This window comes from Apodemus sylvaticus, chromosome 2 (assembly GCF_947179515.1).
Source record: "Apodemus sylvaticus chromosome 2, mApoSyl1.1, whole genome shotgun sequence".
NCBI classification, from domain to species: Eukaryota; Metazoa; Chordata; class Mammalia; order Rodentia; family Muridae; genus Apodemus; species Apodemus sylvaticus.
In genome coordinates, this window is record NC_067473.1 from 147,940,690 (window position 1) to 147,962,542 (window position 21,853).

Below are 21,853 nucleotides of genomic sequence, written 5' to 3' on the forward strand. Positions count from 1 at the left end.
GTTGGTTCATAACTTCTGTTAGTTTCACTGTGTCTCTGTTTAGTTTCTGTTTCCCTGATCTGTCCATTGTTGAGAGTGTGATGTTGAAGTCTTCCACTATTATTGTATGAGGTGTAATGTGTGTTTTGAGCTTTAGTAAAATTTCTTTTACGAATGAGGGTGCCCTTGTATTTGGAGCATAGGTGTTCAGAATTGAAGAGCTCTTCTTGGTAGATTTTTCCTTTGATAAGTATGAAGTGTACTTCCTTATTCCTTTCTGATAACTTTTGTTTGAAAAAAAAAAAAAAGCTGGGTGGTGGTGGCGCACGCCTGTAATCCCAGCACTCTGGGAGGCAGAGGCAGGTGGATTTCTGAGTTTGAGGCCAGCCTGGTCTACAGAGTGAGTTCCAGGACAGCCAGGGCTATACAGAGAAACCCTGTCTCAAAAAAAAAAAAAAACCCAAATCCAAAAAAAAAAAACAAACCCCACTTTTGTTTGAAAGTTGATTTTATTCAATATTAGAATGGCTACTCCAACTTGTTTCTTGGGACCATTTGCTTGGAAAATTGTTTACCATCCTTTTATTCTGAGGTAGTGTCTGTCTTTGACACACTGAGGTGTGTTTCTTGTTTGCAGTAAAATGCTGGGTCCTGTTTAGGTATCCTGTCTTTTAGTCTATGTCTTTTTATTGGTAAATTGCGTCCATTGATATTAAGAGATATTAAGTAATAGTGATTGTTGCTTCCTGTTATTTTTTATTGCTAGAGGTAGATTTATGTTTGTATGGCTATCTTCTTTTTGGTTTGTTGAAAAAAGATTACTTTCTTGTTTTTTCTAGGGTGTAGTTTCCCTCCTCGTGTTGGAGTTTTCCATCTATTCTTTGTAGGGCTGGATTTGTAGAAAGAGATTGTGTAAATTTTATTTTGTCCTGGAATATCATGATTTGTCCATCTTTGGTAATTGAGTTTTGCTGGGTATAGTAGCCTAGGCTGGCATTTATGTTCTCTTAGGGTCTGTATGACATCTGCCCAGGATCTTCTAGCTTTCAGTCTCTGGTGAGAAGGTTTGGTTGGTGTAATTCTGCTAGGTCTGCCTTTATATGTTACTTGACCTTTTTCCATTACTGCTTTTAATATTTTTTCTTCGTTTTGTGCATTTGGTATTTTGACTAATATGTGATGGAAGGAGTTTCTTTTTTGGTCCAATTTATTTGGAGTTTTGTAGGCTTCTTATATGTTTATAAGTATCTCTTTATTTAGATTAGGGAAGTTTTCTTTTATAATTTTGTTGAAGATATTTATTGGCTCTTTAAGTTGGGAATATTCACTTTCTTCTATATCTGTTATTCTTAGGTTTGGTCTTCTCATTGTGTCCTGGATTTTCTGGCTATTTTGGGTTAGGAGCTTTTTTCATTTTGCATTTTATTGGTCTGTTGTGTCAATGCTTTCTATGGTATCTCTTCCTCTGAGATTTTGTCTTTTATGTCTTGTATTCTGTTGGTGATGCTTGTGTCTATGATTCCTGATCTCTTTCCTAGGTTTTCCATCTCGAGGGTTGTCTCCCTTTGTGATTTCTTTACTGTTTCTATTTCCATTTTTAGATCCTGGATGGCTTTTTTTTTTCAATTCCTTCACCTGTTTGGTTGTGTTTTCCTGTAATTATTTAAGGGATTTTTGTGTTTCCTCTTTAAGGGCTTCTACCTGTTTACCTGTGTTCTCCTGTATTTATGTCCTTCTTAAAGTCCTCTATCATCATGAGATGTGATTTTAAATCAGAGTCTTGATTTTCTGGTTGGGGGTATCCAGCGCTCGCTTGTGGTGGAAGAACTGGGTTCTGATGATGTCAAGTAGCCTTGGTTTCTGTTGCTTATGTTCTTGCACTTGCCTCTCACCTTCTGGTTATCCCTGGCATTAGCTGTTCTTGCTGTCTCTGACTGTGCCTTGTTTCTCCTGTAAGCCTGTGTGTCAGTACTCCTGGGAGACCAGATCTCTCTGGGACAAATTTGGGTATGGAGAGCTGTGACACAGGGTCACTCCAGGGTGCAGACAGAAACCAGAAGGATCCTGTTCCTTGGTTCCTGTGTCCTAATGGCTCTGGGTGGCTCTCTCTTGGGCCAGGAATTTGAGCAGAAGTGGTTGTCTTACCTGTACTCACAGGTGTGTCAGCACTCCTGGGAGACCAGCTCTCCCCTGGCAGTATTTGGAAATGGACAGCTGTAGCGCAGGATCAGCTCTGGGCACACATGGAAACTAAAAAGATCCTATCCCAGGCTGCTCCTCGGTTTCTGTGTTCTGATGTCTCCAGGTGGGTATTTGGGTATGGAGAGCTGTAGCAAAGGATCAGCTCCTTTTTTTAAAAAAAATTTTTTTTAAATAAACAAGCCAGGGTCTCACTATGAAGCCTTGGCTTGTTTCATACTCAGTATATAGGCTAGCCTGGCCTCAAATTTATAGAGATCCGCCTGCTCCCACCTCTTGAGTGCTGGAATTTAAGGCTGCATCACCACACTGGGCTTTTACATTTCATTCAGTAGTGCTGGCGGTGGGGTATGTGCATACCACTGCACTCTTCTGGGGGTAAAAAGACAGCTTTCTCTTTTCACCCTATGGGTGCTTGGATTGGCCTCAGGTGATCAGTATTAGTGGCAAGCAAGCTCCTCCCCCACCCCGATCTTCTTGTTGGCCCATCACTTCTTTCTTGCAGTTTTCCATTTATAAAAGGGGATATAATATGCACCCTGTACATTTTGTAAAGAAACAATCTGTGAGGAATGCCTGATAGAGCAAGCACCCAGGGCACAGTGCTGTCTCTGTGCTTCAGTGACCTTGGAGCAGTTCAAAGGTGTTAAATCGAAATGCAGTGCTTTCCCAGGTGTTTTTTCTTAAGAAATGTGTGTGTGTGTGTGTGTGTGTTTGTCTGTGTGTGTCTGTGTGTGTGTGTTGTTGTTGTTGTTGATGTGTGTTTGTGTAGGTTTATGTGTGCTCTTGCATTTAGAGACCACAAGTAGACCTGAGGTTTGTTCTTCAAGAGCTACTCACCCTCTTTTTTGAGATAGTTTTGGCTTAAAGCTCTATGGGCGGGGTAGACCCGCAGCCTCAGGTATGTGCCTGTCTGTGCCTTCCATGCTAAGACTGCAAACAAGCCAGTTTTGTTACCTTTGGTTTTGGGAACTGAACTTGAGTACTTGCATTTGCAAAGCAAGAAATTTACCCATTGACCATTGACCCTAACCCCCAAAATATGTTTTGAATGTGCTGGATATGTAACTTAATATGTAGCACCTTTGCCTAGCACACACAGAACCCTAAATTCAATCCTTAGAACTACATAAAATTTGGTGTGGGTGGCATGCGCCTGTAATCCCAGTAATCAGAAAGTGGAGGAAGGAGGATTAGAAGAGAGAGCAAGGCCATCTTCAGCTAGGCACCCCATTTGAATCCAGTTTAGGCAGAGAAATGTTTTGACATTTACTTTATTATTATTATTATTATTATTTTGCAATGACAAAGTAAAGTTAGTGCTCCACCCCTGTACTTGCTATTGCACATAAGACTGTTAGTGCTCAGCAGGGGTCAGACATGTTTTAAGTACCTATCGTTTCCCTTGCAGTGGTGGTTCTGTGTATAATTTGTATACAGATGAGGATGAAGAAGCTGAGCCTTCTCCTTCTGGGCAACAGATCATTGAGAACTCAATAACTATGAATAAGATGAAGCTGCTGAAGGCTAAGATGGAGACCATGAACCTGAGCAAAAAGGTGAAGCTGTTGGCTCTGGGCCACGCGTTTCTCTAGCTTACATGGCAGGGCCACAGCGCTGAGGGATGCTGGGCCTGTGGAAAACTATAAAATGTTACTCATTGCACGTTTCTGGCCTCAACTTATTTATTAGGATGTGACAAATGAATATTAGATTTTTAGTCTCAGAACACACCTGAAAAGGTTATACACATTTAGCATAATTCATCCTTAAAATGTCAGAACTGTAGTTTGGAAAGGGTACTAAAAGATAGTTTAATCTTTTAATAATTACTTCTAAAATGTGATTTCAAGATCTACAGACACTGAGAAAGTCACACCACAGTCTAGGCTGGTCCAGAACTTAGTATGTAGCCCAGACCTGCCATGAACTCCAGGCAATCCTCCTGCATTAGTCGCCTGAATGTTTGGATTCTAGGTGTGTGCCCACCATGCCTAGAGGATATTTACCGGTTTAGCTTTAGTAGATGCTGCCAGCGTAAAGGCTCTTGCCACATACGCCTTCAACTTTGGGGCCTATCCCTATTGGGGTAGGAGAGAGAACTGACTTCTGAAAGCGTCCTCTGACCTCCCCGTGTATGCCATGGCAAATCACCCCTAAAATAATAATAATAATAGTAAAATTTAGGCTCTGCTTGATGAAGGTTTACAGATAAATGCACTTATTTAGACATAACTCAAAGTAGTTCCCTTTCTTTCTTTCTTTCTTTCTTTCTTTCTTTCTTTCTTTCTTTCTTTCTTTCTTTCTTTCTTTCTTTCTTTCTTTCTTTCTTTCTTTTCTTCTGTTTGTTTGTTTAATGTAGGCCCTCAATGTGTTTGCCTGGCTGTACTGGAACTCACTATAAAGACAGAGCAGGCTGGCCTCAAACTTACAGAGATCCTCCTGCCTCTGTCTTCTGAGTGCTGAGATTAAAGTGCATGGCCACACCTTGTTCCCCTGCCTCTTTCTGTAAAAAAATTCCTTCATAATCTTTCCTAAAATAAAGACTATATATATATTTTTTTCACAACTAAGTTTTGTCTGCTATGAAACTTTATATAAATAGAAACATAGACAATGCAGCCTTTTATAAAATTCTGGCCTATTTTCTTCAATATAAAATGTAAAAATTCTTTTGCATTTATTTTAAATATTATTTAAACTAATTGTGGATCTCTTTTTGTGTCTCTTTATGATAAGCATTCAGGTGTTTGAGTTATGGCTATTTCTTTTCTTTTCTTCTTTTTTTTGTAAAAGAGTTATTTCATGTATATGAGTACATCATAGATGTCTTCAGACAGGAGTTACTGCTTTTAGTAATGGAACCACTTGGAGCATGCTTATACATTCTTTGATGGACACATGCACTTTATTTTTGAATTGTATACTTTGAAATTTAGAGCCATAGGAAAGATAAGCTGTTTTATGTTGTATAGCAGGTACTTGGTGAGTGTCACAGCATCCTTCATGAGGTGTAGGGAGGAGATCATGCATTTTAGGTTAGCCTGCTTAAATAAGTTCTATGCCAGTTTAGGCTACATAGTGAGACCTTGTCTCAAAACAGACAAACAGAAGTTACAGTGACGGTTTGCATAGGTTTACAAGCAGGTAGGAATCCATCAATAACAGGAGGTCTCCAGTTTGTGACCTTTCCTTGCCAACACTTACAATCATCACTATTTTCATCTTCACCATTGTTAGGTTCCTGTCTTGGTTTTTATATAATTTTTCTTATAATGACTAATGTTTACTTAAAAAGTATTGACTCTTCATTTGGTTAAAATTCTGTTTTTTTGTGCATCGCCACATATTTTGCTCATTTTAAAATTAGGTTACTTTGCTTTTGTTTCTTGGTTTGTAGACATCTAAAAAGTGTAATGATGCATTTGTATAATCCCTGGCCTTGGGAGGTGAAGGAACATCCTCATTCAGAGTCAGCCTCAGTGTAGCATGCGTGAATGTAGTCTGGGTGACATGAGGCCCATCTCAAAGCAACAGTACATATATACTTATGTGTCATATGGATGGTTTATAGTTTCTAATAATACATGGCTTACTCTTTCACCTATTTTTAATGAATATTATTAATTTTAGTGTATTATAATTTAGCAGTTTTGCTTTTATGATTAGTATTTAATAATTTTTATGACATACTTTCCTATCACAGGTCTTGAAGATAATGCTTTCATGGTTTTATCCTAAACTTTTAGATGATTATTTCTCTCTTGTTTAAAACTATAATTCATCTTTTTTGAAATAAGTGTGTGTAAAGATCTTATTTTGTAATCATACGGAGAACATTTGACCAAAATAATTAGGTTATAATTTTTATTTATGTAGTAATAGAACTGTGAAATATATGAAGCAAAGCCTTCAAGGAGTAGCTTCATGCTTATCTTCAAAGATTTCTACTCGTAACATAACTGGTAGAACAGAGAAGTGGCGAGGTTCCCAAGAGGACCTGAGGACCATTGTCAACTCACTTGATGCAGTTGGCATCTGTACAGTGCTTTACCAGTCAACAGAATATGCTTTACTCTTTAAGTGAATACGTTAGAATATTTATCAAAAAAAGAAAGAAGAAAAACAAAAAATAAAATACAGTATTTTATACAAAAATAAATTCTAATAAATTTCAGAAAGATTCAAATAATCAAATATACTCTGGTTTACAAAGAATAGATCTGGAAATCAATACTAAATATCTGGAAAAATATAATATTTCAAAATAAAACACTTCTGAGTAAGTCATAGGTCAATGAAGAAATAGAAAAAGAAGTCAAAATAGATTATATATTGGATAAGATAATCGTGGTAATGAAGGCTGAGTGACTTTTTAGGACTAGGAAATAACTTTGCATTGCTGGTGTGTGACCCACTCTCGGTTGTGTTGGGGCTTTTTTGTTGTTTCTAAATATTTTCCTTAGGAGTTTCATTCATCGAGGGAAGTGACTTTCAGTGTTCTTTTCTGTCATACAGCAAGACTGAATGAATTTCAGAAAGGATACAGTCACCCACTTAGTATTTTAACTTATTTTTATATTAAATAATGGTAAAATATCCAATATTTACTATCCATCTTATTTAGTTATTTATTTAGTTGACAGAGCCTCATATAGCCTAGGCTATCCCCAAACCCACTATGTAGTTAAGGCTGGCCTTGAATTCTTAAATTTTTTCTGTCTCCTATCTGTCAGTACTACAGGAATGTGCAACCATGTGAGCGTTAATTGTCTTCACATGTAACCCTGTTAAGTATGTTTTCATCTTTGTTCAATTCCTCTTCAGAACTTTTCTGACAAAAGAGAATTTTGGCATTCCTTAAGGCCTGTTTCCTTGTTTCCTTCCCTTTAACCTCTGTTAAGTACCATCCATTTCCCATTTCTATGAATTTGTCTACTGTAGACACTGTACATAAGGGAAATAGAGTATTTGTGGTTAGATTATTTAATTAGTATGACATCTCTAATTTTCATCCATGGTATACAGCACATGTCAGAATCGCCTTTCTTTTTAGACTGCACGTATGTACCCATGTTTTGTTTATTCATTCACCTATCAGTGGACTTGTGAATGCTATGGGTACAAATACCTCTTTGGGACTTTGGCTTCACACACACACACACACACACACAATTCTTAGATAATTTGGCACATGTACACAATGCATAGTAACCCTCCCTTCATTCCCTACCATTCCTGTCTCCATCCTCCCCACAAATCTCTCCTGTGTCTGTTTTGTGTTGTAACTCCTAAGTTTAATCGGGGTTGTCTATGACTCTTGAGTTTGGACTTGGCCATTGGAGCCTGGCGGGCTCAGCAGTTGGTAAACAAGTGACAGTCATATTAGATAGTTGTACTGGCTGGTTTTGTGTGTTAACTTGACACAGGCTGGAGTTATCACAGAGAAGGGAGCTTCAGTTGAGGAAATGCCTCCATGCGATCCAGCTGTAAGGCATTTTCTCAATTATTGATCAAGGGGGTGCATTTTGGGTGGGGCCATCCCTGGACTGGTAGTCTTGGGTTCTATAAGAGAGCAGGCTGAGCAAGCCAGGGGAAGCAAGGCAGTGAGAAACATCCCTCCATGGGCTCTGCATCAGCTTCTTCCTGACTGCTTGAGTTCCAGTCCTGACTTCCTTTAGTGAACAGCAGTGTGGAAGTGTAAGCTGAATAGACCCTTTCCTCCCCAACTTGCTTCTTGGTCGTGATGTTTTTACAGGAATAGAAACTCTAAGACAATAGTTTAAGGAGTAGAAGCACATTGTTTTGTAAATTATCTCTCAGTTGTAATTCATCTGAGTTACACTATGATTAGATATAGTTTACACTGCTTTGACATAAATGCCACACAAAGTAGTAGTCTTTATACAATATGTCAGTAGAAACATTACAGCAATTGGTAATATTTTCAATTTTTCAGTTTAGAATTTTCTTATTAGCTCCAAAGTGGTTGAGTAGATTTAGGTAAGTTTTGGTGGCTGAAGGTTTTGGTTGTTTTTTTTTTTTTCTTGACTTTATTGTGTTTAATTTTTAGTTTTATTGCATGGAAATCAGACAATATCATTTACAGTTTTGAAGTTTAGAATTTAATTATTATCTGATATTTTCCATGTGTGTCCAATATATATTCAAAAGATAGATTATTCTCTTAACTTCAGAATAAAAGTTTGACAGGTATCTATAAGATCTACCTTATTGATTGGTTGCTTAGAAAGGAGATGGAGATGTGATTATTCCCCCCCCCCCTTTTTTGGTCAGTTTGGTTTCTTTTGGAATGAGAGCCATGATCCGTGAAAACCCATGACAGGTTTCTTTTCATCTTAAGGGAGCATTTGCTATGTGATTTGACAAGTATCTGTAGCAGTTTTGTTGTGCTAATAATAAAGGTCAGGGAGTGATGCTTGCTGGCCTGGACGGTTTGTTGTTTGTTGGTTTTTATTGTCCTCCTCACCCCCCTCCCCCGACAGGGTTTCTCTGTGTAGCCCTGGCTGTCTTGTGTTCTGTAGACCAGGCTGGCCTTGAACTCACAGAGCTCCTCCTTAAAGGCGTGCACCCCCCCTCCACCCAGCTTCTGGACAGCATCTTTTTTTTTTCTGTTTTTAAGTTTATTTATTTATGTTTTTATCTGTGGGTGTGTCTTAAACATTTGCTTTTGTGATATCAGCCCCAGCCTTGACCCTTTTTACCTCCTGCATGCTAGTTAAGTGAAGTCATGAAACTTAGTTGGCTTTCTCTTTTCTCTATTCTGTCTCCATTGCTTAGATGAACAGCAGTTCTACTTTTAAAGAAATAGAACATTAATTATTTTTCCATCCATATCCCTACTGATGTTTTAGTGTTAATGCTATGACTGCTCAGAGTCTTTTTACTAAACTTTCCCCATACATTTTGGTTAGTTGAATATCTTAATAAATTCCAAGGAAAGGAAAAGTTAGATATGTAAGTACTGAATTTTCAGAACTCTAAAACTTAAGAACAAAACTAGTGATAATTTAAAGAGCACTTTGAGGGATCATTTCTATAGTTTGCCAAGTGATAGTTTATTTAGATAGGAAACATTTAGGCTTTAACACTGTTCTGCAGCTGCCTTGCTTTTTATACTGCAGTTGAAAAGGCATCTCACCACCCCACTTCTCTTTGTAAATTTACCTCATTTAAAAAATGTTATGTATTTCTCTATCTTAGTCAGTATTCCACCACTGTGAAGAGACACCATGACCATGGCAACTCTTATAAAGGAAAGCATTTAATTGGGTCTTGCTTATAGTTTTCTGGGGTTTAGTCCATTCTCACCATCATGGAAGGGAGCACGGTGCCCCAGAGGCAGACATGGTGCAGGAGAGGTTGACAGTTCTACATCTGGATCAGTAGGCAGCAGGAAGAGGGAATGACACTGGATCTACTTGAGCTTTCAAAGCCCCCAGTGGGCTCCAGCAAGGCCACACCTACTGCAAGAATGCTACATCTCCTAATAGTGCCACCCTCTAAGCATTCAAATCTATGAATGTTTGGGAGCCATTCTTATTCAAATCTCCACACCCCTTACATTAAATTTCATTTTTTCAGTCGGGTCCTTGCTAGGTACCTTGGTTGGCTTTAAATTTCCCATGGCTGGGTCTTACCCCACTGAGTGCTCAGACTCCATGTGTGAGTCTCCAGCTTCTGTCTGCTCATGCCTTCCTCTGATGCTGCTTCCCTCTCAGTCCCCTATCTGGGTCTCAATGGGCCAGGCAAGCCTGTGACCCTGAGCTACATCTCCAGCCCTGGCTTTTGTCGTTAAAGTATATGACTTAGAAATCCTTTATACATATATTGGAACTTCATTTTATAGTAACTATGTTCTGTTATCTTTTAAAATTCTTTGTTTTATTTTAATTCTTTCGGGTATTTTTATACCTTTTCTTAATACTGATGATTAATGTCTCCTTGAATCTGGTTTTCTTTGGGCATCTTATGGTTAATTATCATTCTGAATTTCTTTCTTTCTTTTTTTTACTAATTATTTTAAGTTTGGCTATCTTATCATTTTTTGGTTCATTTTGTCTTGGTTGGGGTCATGACTTTTGATGTACTCTTCAAATATTATTTGCAAAAGCTGAGCATGATATCCCACTTCTGTATTCCTCACACTGCAGAAGCTGAGGCAGGAAGATCATGAGTTCTGGGCCAGGCTTCACTCACCCTCTCTCCAAATAAAACAGGCCAGGGAGATGTCTCACTGGCTACAGTAGCACCTTGCAAGCATGAGGACCTGAGTTCAGATCTCCAAAACCATGGCCTGCATCTGTAACCCCAGCTGAGACAGGCAGATCCCTAGAGCTCACCAGCCAGTCAGTATAATGTAGTTAGTGAGCTCCACATTCAGAAAGAGATGCTGACTCCAAAAGGAAGACACCTTATCAATTTCTGACCTCTACATGCATGCACACCCTTGTACCTGCACATGTACTTGTATACACACATAAATAAACACACATTAATAAAAGATACATATATCAATTTGAAGATATTTAATTTTGATTGGAATACTGTGGTGAAGTTTTCTTTTGCTACTTTATGTTAAGGGAGCATTTGTATGCGCTAAAATGTTCTGATTCTCACTTTCTGTTTTATTCTAATATAGATATGTTTCCTCCTTTTCTGTTCTTTTTCTTATAATGTTATTTAGGTAAGCATTAAGAGTTATGGGCTAATACACAAAGTAAGGATGTTATGTAGGGAGGTAACTTATTTCAAGGGTGCTCTTTTGTGTTTGGTTTTTAATCACTGACACTCCCATTGCAGGGAAGAGTAGGTGGATTTTCTGATTCCATGATTTATGCATTTTTTTCTTTAGGGTCCTACCTTTCCTTTTCATATTTCTTTATTTACCATCAGTTAAAATTTCTTAAATGGATTCTTTTTCCTTCTAATTTACCCCTCTCTGCACAGTAGAGTTTCCATAAAATTCTGTTAGCATAGATCTATAATTTCAGGTTATTTCCTTTTGACTTCAACTAGCTCATTTCCCATATTCCAGCTATTGGAGTATTTACACAGGTGTGAGTTTTACTTTTGCTCTGTCAGCTCTACCTTTTTTTCTCCCGAAGCTCTGCATCCTTGCTTGTTATCACAGACATAAGCTTTACAAATGAGCCTTCAACATTTGAGTGTTTTCACCCTTACACTAATTAGAAGTTTGTATTCTTTATCTCCCTGTTGTTGACAACTGGGGTCATGGGTAATTTCTTTTGCTTGTATTGTTGATCTCTTGGGATGTCTGTGTGTTTATTTGGGAGGATATGTTATTTAGATTATGGTAACTATTGTTGATTTATAAGACCTAGAAAACAATCTCATTTTTTAAAAATATATTTTTCGTAAATATATAGTTGTAGGTTGGCAAGACAATGACGTCAGAGTAAAAGTGGCTGCAAGAGCCAGCTCATCTTTATGAGGGGCTTCCTGTCTGTGCAGCTGCTGCAGCTCCCCTTTCCCTACTGGTCCCACTGAGTTTTCAGTGTACATTATTACAGGCAAGGCTGCTGGCGTGTCGGCAGACTCCCATCCGGTGTCTGCTGACCATCCCTGTGCTCAAGAGCTTCGTTGAGCTCTCGGCTTCACTCTTCCCGTGATAACTTACATGTTAATGTGTGTCGGGGAGGACACATCCTGTCCTTGGTTCACTGACCCCTTAGGAGCATGTGTACAGTTTGCAGTTGTGCTGTGACTAAGATCCTTGGTACAGCAAAAGGAAACAAAAGCAAAATTACCATGGGGAAAAGCAAACGGATCTAAATCCAGGCGAAGCAGGCACAGGCGTCATAGAGGCCGCTCCTAGTGTCATCACAAGACAGACCTGAGTTCTCTGTCAGGGAGCTATGGTAACACATGTGAAACCTCATCTCAGGGGACTCCATTAGTGACTCTGCATAGGGACTGCTTTCCATTTCAGAAAAAGGATCTTTTCTTGTTCCTATGCGTGTGCTCCCCCAGGCATGTATCTGTACATTTCTGACTCAGAAGAAAAGGAGATTTTCAGTAGAAACCATTTTGGTTGTGGAAGTAGCTGACACACAACTACTACTGTGACGGGTTAGGGTAGGAATCCTTCCTGAAATACAAGTCCACAGAAACCATCTTAGTACAGGACAGCCTTCTCAGGTCACACTTTAGTCTAGTTAGCTTTTTTTTTCTCAGTTCCACACAACCATACATCTACACAGTCAGCTTACAGGAAGAATGCCATATCACATAAGCAACATCATCTTAATAAAAAGCCTTGGAAAGATTTAATTGTGAGGAAAATAAAACAAAATTATTTTTCTTTAACATCCTCAGATTATGCTCAATAAAGTAATATAACAAATCCTTCTCAATCATAATCTTAAGATTTTTAATATTTTAAAGCATTTTATTGTTGTTTTGTATTGAGAAGAAGACTCATCTTGTGGCCTTGGCTGCATGGAATGGATTCTGTAAACCAGGCAGGCTGGCCTCAAACTCATGACAGACAACTTGCTTCAGCCTCCCAAGTGCTGGCATTACAGGTGTGTCCTCACACCTGGCTTTTTTGAGCACTGTAAATTGAGGTAACAGAGTGGCAAAATGGTAAGTAACATTTTCTCCACTGATTATTGCTGAAGGAGAGAAGTAACTATGTTGAGGAATTACATGTGCACTCTTTTTTTGTAGCCTAAGAAAGTTGTCAAGGTAAAACCTCGCCCACCTATAGCTCCTCGGCCAACCAGCAGTTCTACAGCAGCAGCCCGGCACAGATTGCTAAGAGTCCTCCCTCATATTGGGCAGTCTTGTTTACCTTCTGGGAATGCATATCTCCCGGAACCATCCAGGAATGCAGGCCCAAGTCCTGCAGCTCAGGCCCCTGCCGATAGACCAGTGTCATCTCTCAGGAATGAGCTGCTGAAGGATGATGATAATTGGGAGATTAACATGCTGTCTCACTCCACGAGTAGCATCAGACTGCTTCCTCAGTTGACCCATATAGAACTGGAAAATGACAAAGAGCTTGCAGATTCTATTCTTCATCTTGGATCATCCCTGCCTAGGCGGACCAAGCACCTTTCAGGAAACTTGTCATCTAATAATGAGGATGATGTTGTCTTGTTTCCACGGTCAGAAGAATATGTAGCTGATGAGTTGCTTCTGCCAGAAGTAGGTGCTTTTGCTCCATTTGCAGAAGGAAATGGTGCTGAGCAGAGCAGTGGTATAGAAGGGCTAGGGAAGGTAACTCCAGAGTTCCCACTCACCAAAGGTGATGGAGGACTGAGGGCAGCGGAGCAGCCTCTGAGCCACGTGGCCAGAGTGCTGAGCAGTGACCCAGTTGACAATGCAGTTCTTAACCGCCGAGAGCCCAGCTCTCACAAGAACAGACTCCTGTCACCTCTTCTCTGTGCTGCACCAGTGTCACTACATAATTCTCTGGTGAAGCCACAGAGACAGTCAAAATGTTTTGAGTCAGGCAACCCCTCAGCGTCTGCTTCACAAAACACCCTGCGGGAATTGGACATCCGAACCATAGCAGATTCTTCTTTCTCTAGGACTGCTCGTTTCCGTGGTGTTAAAGTCGATTCGCCTGGAAAAAGATCTGATGTTATTTCTAAAATAGAAGCCCGAGATATTACAGAAATGGCTAACAAAGCTTCCAAAGAGCCTGTTGGGTGTGTAAACAATAATGGCTTTTTGGCTTCCCTGGCACGGAGTGCAAGCAGAGACAGTTTGCAGAGCACACGTGGGGCAGGCAGACTTCGGGCCTCTGGAATTGGGTTATCTACAAACTTCCAGCATTTTCAGGATGAAAACATTAGGAAAAGTTCTCCCCAGTCAGAACCTACAGATTTTTTTCTAGTAAGTATTCTCTTTTCAGTTTGTTCTTCTAGTTAGTTGTGTATGGAATGACTATTGCAAAGTTAAAAGTTTTATTTATGTAAATAAAAATGCTTGCAATTGAATTTTTTCCCATAAATTTCACTAAAATATTTGTCTAATTTGTAGGAAATCTATTTGATGCGTATTTTTTTTTCATATTTTGAGACAGGTTTCTCATGTAGCTCAGGCTGGCCTGAGACTTCGAGGATGATCTTGAATTCTGGTCCTGCTTCCAGCACCTGTGTGCTGGAATCACCAGCATTACTGCCCTGTTCACTACTATTGTGTAGTTTTCAGTTTAACATAGTTTTGTTAAGGCTTATTGCAGTATCCAGACTCTTACCCAAGCCACCAAATTTTATTTTTTTATGGGTAAGCAATAAGCACAAGAAGTGAGATTAGATTCCAAGTGTATTTAAATAGAAATAGAGTATAAGATATACGTTGGGTGCCCACCTGCATTTTAGAAATAGAGCACTAAAGTATTTGATGCTCGGTGGCCTGTTCTGCATTGACTCACCTCAGCAGGTGTTCTGTGTTTTAATTGTAGTCTGCTCGTGGTATTGGAATGAGTGGAAGTACTGCAGCAGCAGGGAAGAGAATAGGTAAGCCACATCTCTGCATTTCACACTTGAGTTTTCACGGGGACATAGAAAGAGAGCACGCTGTGGTATGTGCAGGGTAAATATCCCCAAATGGTTCATTCCAGAAAACAATTTGTGACCTGACTACAATGGAAATAAACAATCTCAAGTTGGTATTTCATGTCTCTGTGAAAAGACAACATTATAGAAGAGTTAACCTTTCCCCAGAGGCTGGCCATTGTAAAGCTACAGGGGGCTGCTGGGTGGGCCCTGACGAGTGTTTAATATTTGGTCTGATATCAAGGTGGAGTGGTAATGAGTTCCTTTTGATGAAATTATTATTTCTGAACAAAGACAAGGATAATCTCTAGGTCCAGCCCTTTCTATACACAGCAGCAGAAGTGGCTCTAACCAACCTCCTTCTTCCGGGGGTTGCACACTGAGGATGCCTTGGAAGGAAGCAAGACTTTAATATCTCCTCCCTTTGTGTTTTAATACCCAGACCAGTGGCAGTAAACTCAGCCAAGGTGTGCTTTCTGTAGCTCTGGTGTTTTAAAAAGGTTTGCCATGGTGTAGACTTTTTGTTTTTGTTTTCTTTTAAGAGACACATAGGATTTGTGTTCTTTCCTTTTCTTTGTGAGGCCTAAGAATACAAAGTACTGACACATTGTTTACATTTTTAAAAGGTTTTCAGTGCACATAAAAAGTCTTCTTAGCTGTATTTTTGTTGTTGTTTGAGGCAGGGCCCTGTGCAGCCTAGGCTGAGGATGCTCTTGAACTCCCATTGTGTTGTTTCTGCCTTTGTGCGACTGTGCCATGCTCAATAATCTGTGTTTTTGAGTCAGGGTCCTACTATGTGTCTTAGTCTGGCCTGAAGTTCAAGACCATCCTGCCTCAATCTATCAGATACTACATTCTATTCATGTACTACCAATCATGGGTTTTAGGCACTTTTAAATGTATATTTCCATAGCATTACGTACATTGACATGTTGGGCACTATGTCCACATACCCATTACTAGTTCTCTGTAGCTCTTCATTTTGCCAGATCAAAGGTTTTAATTCATTGGCTATGTAACTTCTTGGTGCTTTCATTTTCATTAAATTCTAAAAAGTCTTTGATTTCTTTCCTTATTTCTTCCTTGACTACATTATCATTGAGTAGAGCATTGTTCAGCTTCCATCTTTATGTGGGCTTTCTGTTGTTTTTGTTGCTATTGAAGACCAGCCTTACTCCATAGTTATCTGATAGGAGGCATGGGATCAGGTTGATCTTATATCTGATGAGGTCTGTTTTGTGACCAATTATACAGTCAGTTTTGGAGAAGGTGTGGTGAGATGTTGAGAAGAAGGTATATTCTTTTGGTTTAGAATGAAATCTTCTATAGATATCTGTTAAATCCAGTTGGTTCATAACTTCTGTTAGTTTCACTGTATCTATATTTAGTTTGTGTTTTTCTGATCTGTTCATTGATGAGAGTGAGGTGTTGAAGTCACCCACAATTTTTGTGTGAGGTGCAATGTATGCTTTGAGGTTTAGTAAAGTGTCTTTGCAAATGTGAGGCCTTTGCATTTGGAGCATAGACGTTCAGAATTCTTGGTCGATTTTTTCCTTTCATCAGTAGAGTTCTTCCGTGTCTTTTTTGATGACTTTTGCTTGAAAATCGATTTTACCCAATATTAGAATGGCAACTTCAGCTTGTTTCCTGGGACCTTTTGCTTGGAAAATTGTTTTCCAGCCTTTAACTCTGAGGAAGTGTTTGTCTTTGACACTGAGGTGTGTTTCCTGTATGCATCCAGTCTGTTAGTCTTTGTCTTTTATTGGGGATTTGATGCAGCAATGTAGGGGATTACCAGGATAGAGAAGTGGGAGCGGGTTGATTGGGGAATGGGCAGAGGGAAGAAGGCTTATGGGAATTATGGAGAGGGGGAATCAGGAAAGGGGAAATCATTTGGAATGTAGACAAAGAATATAGAAAATAAAAAAAGGAAAAAAAGAGATATTAAGGAATAGTGATTGTTGCTTCCTGTTATTTTTGTTATTTTTAAAAATATTTTTATTTTCTATATTCTTCATTTACATTCCAAATGATTTCCCCTTTCCCAGATCCCCCCTCCCCATATGTCCCATAAACCTTCTTCTCTCCATCCATTCTCCAATCACCTCCCTCCTTTTTCTCTATCCTTATATTCCTCTCCAATGCTAGATCAATCCTTTCCAGGATCAGGACCCTCTCCATACTTCTTCATGGGAGTCATTTGTTATGTGATTTGTGCCTTGGGTATTCAGAGCTTCCGGGCTAATTAATATCCACTTATCAGAGAATGCATTCCATGTGTATTCTTTTGTAATTGGGTTACCTCACTTAGGATGATATTTTCTAGATCAAACCATTTGCCGAAAAATTTTGTGAAATCACTGTTTCTAATTGCTGAGTAGTATTCCATTGTGTAAATATACCACATTTTCTGTATCCATTCCTCCTTTGAGGGACATTTGGGTTCTTTCCAGCTTCTGGCTATTACAAATAAGGCTGCTATGAACATAATGGAGCATGTGTCTTTATTGCATGCCGGGGAATCCTTTGGGTATATGCCCAGGAGAGGTATAGCAGGATCCTCTGGAAGTCTCATGTCCAGTTTTCTGAGGAACCGCCAGACTGATTTCCAAAGTGGTTGTACCATCTTACAGCCCCACCAGCAGTGGAGGAGTGTTCCTCTTTCTCCACATCCTTGCCAACACCTGCCGTCTCCTGAGTTTTTGACCTTAGCCATTCTGACTGGTGTAAGGTGAAATCTCAGGGTTGTTTTTTTTTTTATTCGATATAATTTATTTACATTTCAAATGATTTCCCCTTTTCTAGCCCCCCCACTCCCCGAAAGTCCCGTAAGCCCCCTTCTCTTCCCCTGTCCTCCCATCCACCCCTTCCCACTTCCCCGTTCTGGTTTTGCTGAATACTGTTTCACTGAGTCTTTCCAGAACCAGGGGCCACTCCTCCTTTCTCCTTGTACCTCATTTGATGTGTGGATTATGTTTTGGGTATTCCAGTTTTCTAGGTTAATATCCACTTATTAGTGAGTGCATACCATGATTCACCTTTTGAGTCTGGGTTACCTCACTGAGTATGATATTCTCTAGCTCCATCCATTTGCCTAAGAATTTCATGAATTCATTGTTTCTAAAGGCTGAATAGTACTCCTTTGTGTAGATATACCACATTTTTTGCATCCACTCTTCTGTTGAGGGATACCTGGGTTCTTTCCAGCATCTGGCAATTATAAATAGGGCTGCTATGAACATAGTAGAACATGTATCCTTATTACATGGTGGGGAGTCTTCTGGGTATATGCCCAGGAGTGGTATAGCAGGATCTTCTGGAAGTGAGGTGCCCAGTTTTCGGAGGAACCGCCAGACTGATTTCCAGAGTGGTTGTACCAATTTGCAACCCCACCAGCAGTGGAGGAGTGTTCCTCTTTCTCCACACCCTCTCCAACACCTGCTGTCTCCTGAATTTTTAATCTTAGCCATTCTGACTGGTGTAAGATGAAATCTTAGGGTTGTTTTGATTTGCATTTCCCTAATGACTAATGAAGTTGAGCATTTTTTAAGATGCTTCTCCACCATCCGAAGTTCTTCAGGTGAGAATTCTTTGTTTAACTCTGTACCCCATTTTTTAATAGGGTTGTTTGGTTTTCTGGAGTCTAACTTCTTGAGTTCTTTATATATATTGGATATTAGCCCTCTATCTGATGTAGGATTGGTGAAGATCTTTTCCCAATTTGTTGGTTGCCGATTTGTCCTCTTGATGGTGTCCTTTGCCTTACAGAAACTTTGTAATTTTATGAGGTCCCATTTGTCAATTCTTGCTCTTAGAGCATACACTATTGGTGTTCTGTTCAGAAACTTTCTCCCTGTACCAATGTCCTCAAGGGTCTTCCCCAGTTTCTTTTCTATTAGCTTCAGAGTATCTGGCTTTATGTGGAGGTCCTTGATCCATTTGGATTTGAGCTTAGTACAAGGAGACAAGGATGGATCAATTCCCATTCTTCTGCATGCTGACCTCCAGTTGAACCAGCACCATTTGTTGAAAAGGCTATCTTTTTTCCATTGGATGTTTCCAGCCTCTTTGTCGAGGATCAAGTGGCCATAGGTGTGTGGGTTCATTTCTGGATCTTCAATCCTGTTCCATTGATCCTCCTGTCTGTCACTGTACCAATACCATGCAGTTTTTAACACTATTGCTCTGTAGTATTGCTTGAGGTCAGGGATGCTGATTCCCCCAGATTTTCTTTTGTTGCTGAGAATAGTTTTAGCTATCCTGGGTTTTTTGTTGTTCCAGATGAATTTGATAATTGCTCTTTCTAACTCTGTGAAGAATTGAGTTGGGATTTTGATGGGTATTGCATTGAATCTGTATAGTGCTTTAGGCAAAATGGCCATTTTAACTATATTGATTCTACCGATCCATGAGCATGGGAGGTTTTCCCATTTTTTGAGGTCTTCTTCCATTTCCTTCTTCAGAGTCTTGAAGTTCTTGTCATACAGATCTTTCACATGTTTGGTAAGAGTCACCCCAAGATACTTTATACTGTTTGTGGCTATTGTGAAGGGGGTCATTTCCCTAATTTCTTTCTCAGCCTGCTTATCCTTTGAGTATAGGAAGGCCACTGATTTGCTTGAGTTGATTTTATAACCTGCCACTTTGCTGAAGTTGTTTATCAGCTGTAGGAGCTCTCTAGTGGAGTTCTTTGGGTCACTTAGGTAGACGATCATGTCGTCTGCAAATAATGATAGTTTGACTTCTTCCTTTCCAATTTGTATCCCTTTGACCTCCTTATGTTGTCGAATTGCCCGAGCTAGTACCTCAAGTACATTATTGAAAAGATAAGGAGAAAGGGGGCAGCCTTGTCTGGTCCCTGATTTCAGTGGGATTGCTTCAAGTTTCTCTCCATTTAGTTTGATGCTGGCTACTGGTTTGCTGTATATTGCTTTTACTATGTTTAGGTATGGGCCTTGAATTCCTGTTCTCTCCAAGACTTTAAGCATGAAGGGATGCTGAATTTTGTCAAATGCTTTTTCAACATCCAATGAAATGACCATGTGGTTTTGTTCTTTTGAGTTTGTTTATGTAGTGGATTGTATTGATGGATTTCCGTATATTGAACCAACCCTGCATTCCCGGGATAAAGCCTACTTGATCATGGTGGATGATCGTTTTGATGTGTTCTTGGATTCGGTTGGCAAGAATTTTATTGAGTATTTTTGCATCGATGTTCATAAGGGAAATTGGTCTGAAGTTCTCTTTCTTTGTTGGATCTTTTTGTGGCTTTGGTATCAGCGTAATTGTGGCTTCGTAGAAGGAATTGGGTAGTGTTCCTTCTGTTTCTATTTTGTGGAATAGTTTGAAGAGTATTGGTGTTAACTCTTCTTTGAAGGTCTGGTAGAATTCTGCACTGAAGCCATCTGGTCCTGTGCTTTTTTTGGTTGGAAGACTTTCTATGACTCCTTCTATTTCTTTAGGCATTATGGGACTGTTTAGATGGTCTAGTTGGTCCTGATTTAATTTTGGTATTTGGTATCTGTCAAGGAAATTGTCCATTTCCTCCAGATTCTCCAGTTGTGTTGAGTACAGGCTCTTGTAGTAGGATCTGATGATTTTTTGGATTTCCTCAGTTTCCGTTGTTATATCTCCCTTTTCATTTCTAAGTTTGTTAATTTGGATACTTTCTCTGTGCCCTTTGGTCAGTCTGGCTAAGGGTTTATCTATCTTGTTGATTTTCTCAAAGAACCAGCTCCTGGTTTTGTTGATTTTTTGTATGGTTCTCTTTGTTTCTTCTTGATTGATTTCGGCCCTGAGTTTGATGATTTCCTGCCTTCTACTCCTCCTGGGCGAAATAGCTTCTTTTTGTTCTAGGGATTTCAGGTGTGTCATTAAGCTGGTAATGTATGCTCTCTCCATTTTCTTTTTGGAGGCACTCAGGGCTATGAGTTTTCCTCTTAGCACTGCTTTCATTGTGTCCCATAGATTTGGGTATGTTGTGTTTTCATTTTCATTGTGTTCTAAAAAGTCTTTAATTTCTTTCTTTATTTCTTCCTTGACCAAGGTATCATTGAGTAGAGTATTGTTCAGTTTCCACGTGTATGTGGGTTTTCTGTTGTTTCTGTTGCTATTGAAGACCACTTTTACTCCATAGTGATCAGATAGGAGGCATGGGATTAGTTCTATCTTCTTATATTTGTTGAGGTCTGTCTTGTGACCAATTATATGGTCGATTTTGGAGAAGGTACCATGAGGTGCTGAGAAAAAGGTATATTCTTTTGTTTTAGGATAGAATGTTCTCTATATATCTGTTAAATCTAATTGGTCCAAAGCTTCAATTAGTTTCATTGTGTCCCTGTTTAGTTTCTGTTTTCCTGATCGGTCCATTGAGGAAAGTGCAGTGTTGAAGTCACCCACAATTATTGTGTTAGGTGCAATGTGTGCTTTTAGTTTTAATAAACTTTCTTTTACGAAAGAGGGTGCCCTTGCATTTGGGGCATAGATGTTCAGGATTGACAGTTCTTCTTTTTGTATTTTTCCTTTGACCAGCAAGAAATGTCCCTCAGGGTCTCTTTTGATGACTTTGGGTTGAAAGTCAATTTTATCTGATATTAAAATGGCTGCTCCAGCTTGTTTCCTGAGACCATTTGCTTGTAAAATTGTCTTCCAGCCTTTTACTCTAAGGTAGTGTTTGTCTTTGACCCTGAGGTGTGTTTCCTGTAAGCAGCAAAATGTAGGGTCCTGTTTACGTATCCAGTCAGTTAGTCTGTGTCTTTTTATTGGGGCATTAAGTCCATTGATGTTAAGAGATATTAAGGAATAGTGATTGTTACTTCCTATCATTTTTGACGTTATTTTTTAAATTTGAATGCTTAACTTCTTTTGGGTTTGATGAAAGGTTACTATCTTGCTTTTTCCAGGGTGAAGTTTCCCTCCTTGTATTGGTGTTGTCCTCCTATTATCCTTTTTAGGGCCGGGTTTGTGGATAGATATTGGGTAAACTTGGTTTTGTCATGAAATATCTTAGTTTCTCCATCTATGGTGATTGAGAGTTTTGCTGGATATAGTAGTTTTGGTTGGCATTTGTGTTCTCTTAGAGTCTGCATGAGATCTGCCCAGGACCTTCTAGCCTTCATAGTCTC

At 39.4% G+C, this 21,853-nt stretch overlaps 1 protein-coding gene across 8 annotated transcripts in view; it reads left to right on the forward strand.

The window, feature by feature from the left end:
• Positions 1–21,853, forward strand: part of Zfand4 (zinc finger AN1-type containing 4) — an 86,375-nt gene that overhangs the window by 42,469 nt on the left and 22,053 nt on the right. For all 8 annotated transcript variants that reach the window (XM_052174635.1, XM_052174634.1, XM_052174633.1 and 5 more), the window contains 3 exons: positions 3,590–3,737; positions 12,892–14,064; positions 14,636–14,690. In XM_052174635.1, the coding sequence (XP_052030595.1) occupies positions 3,590–3,737; positions 12,892–14,064; positions 14,636–14,690 (1,376 nt within the window). The remainder of the gene's footprint in view (positions 1–3,589; positions 3,738–12,891; positions 14,065–14,635; positions 14,691–21,853) is intronic.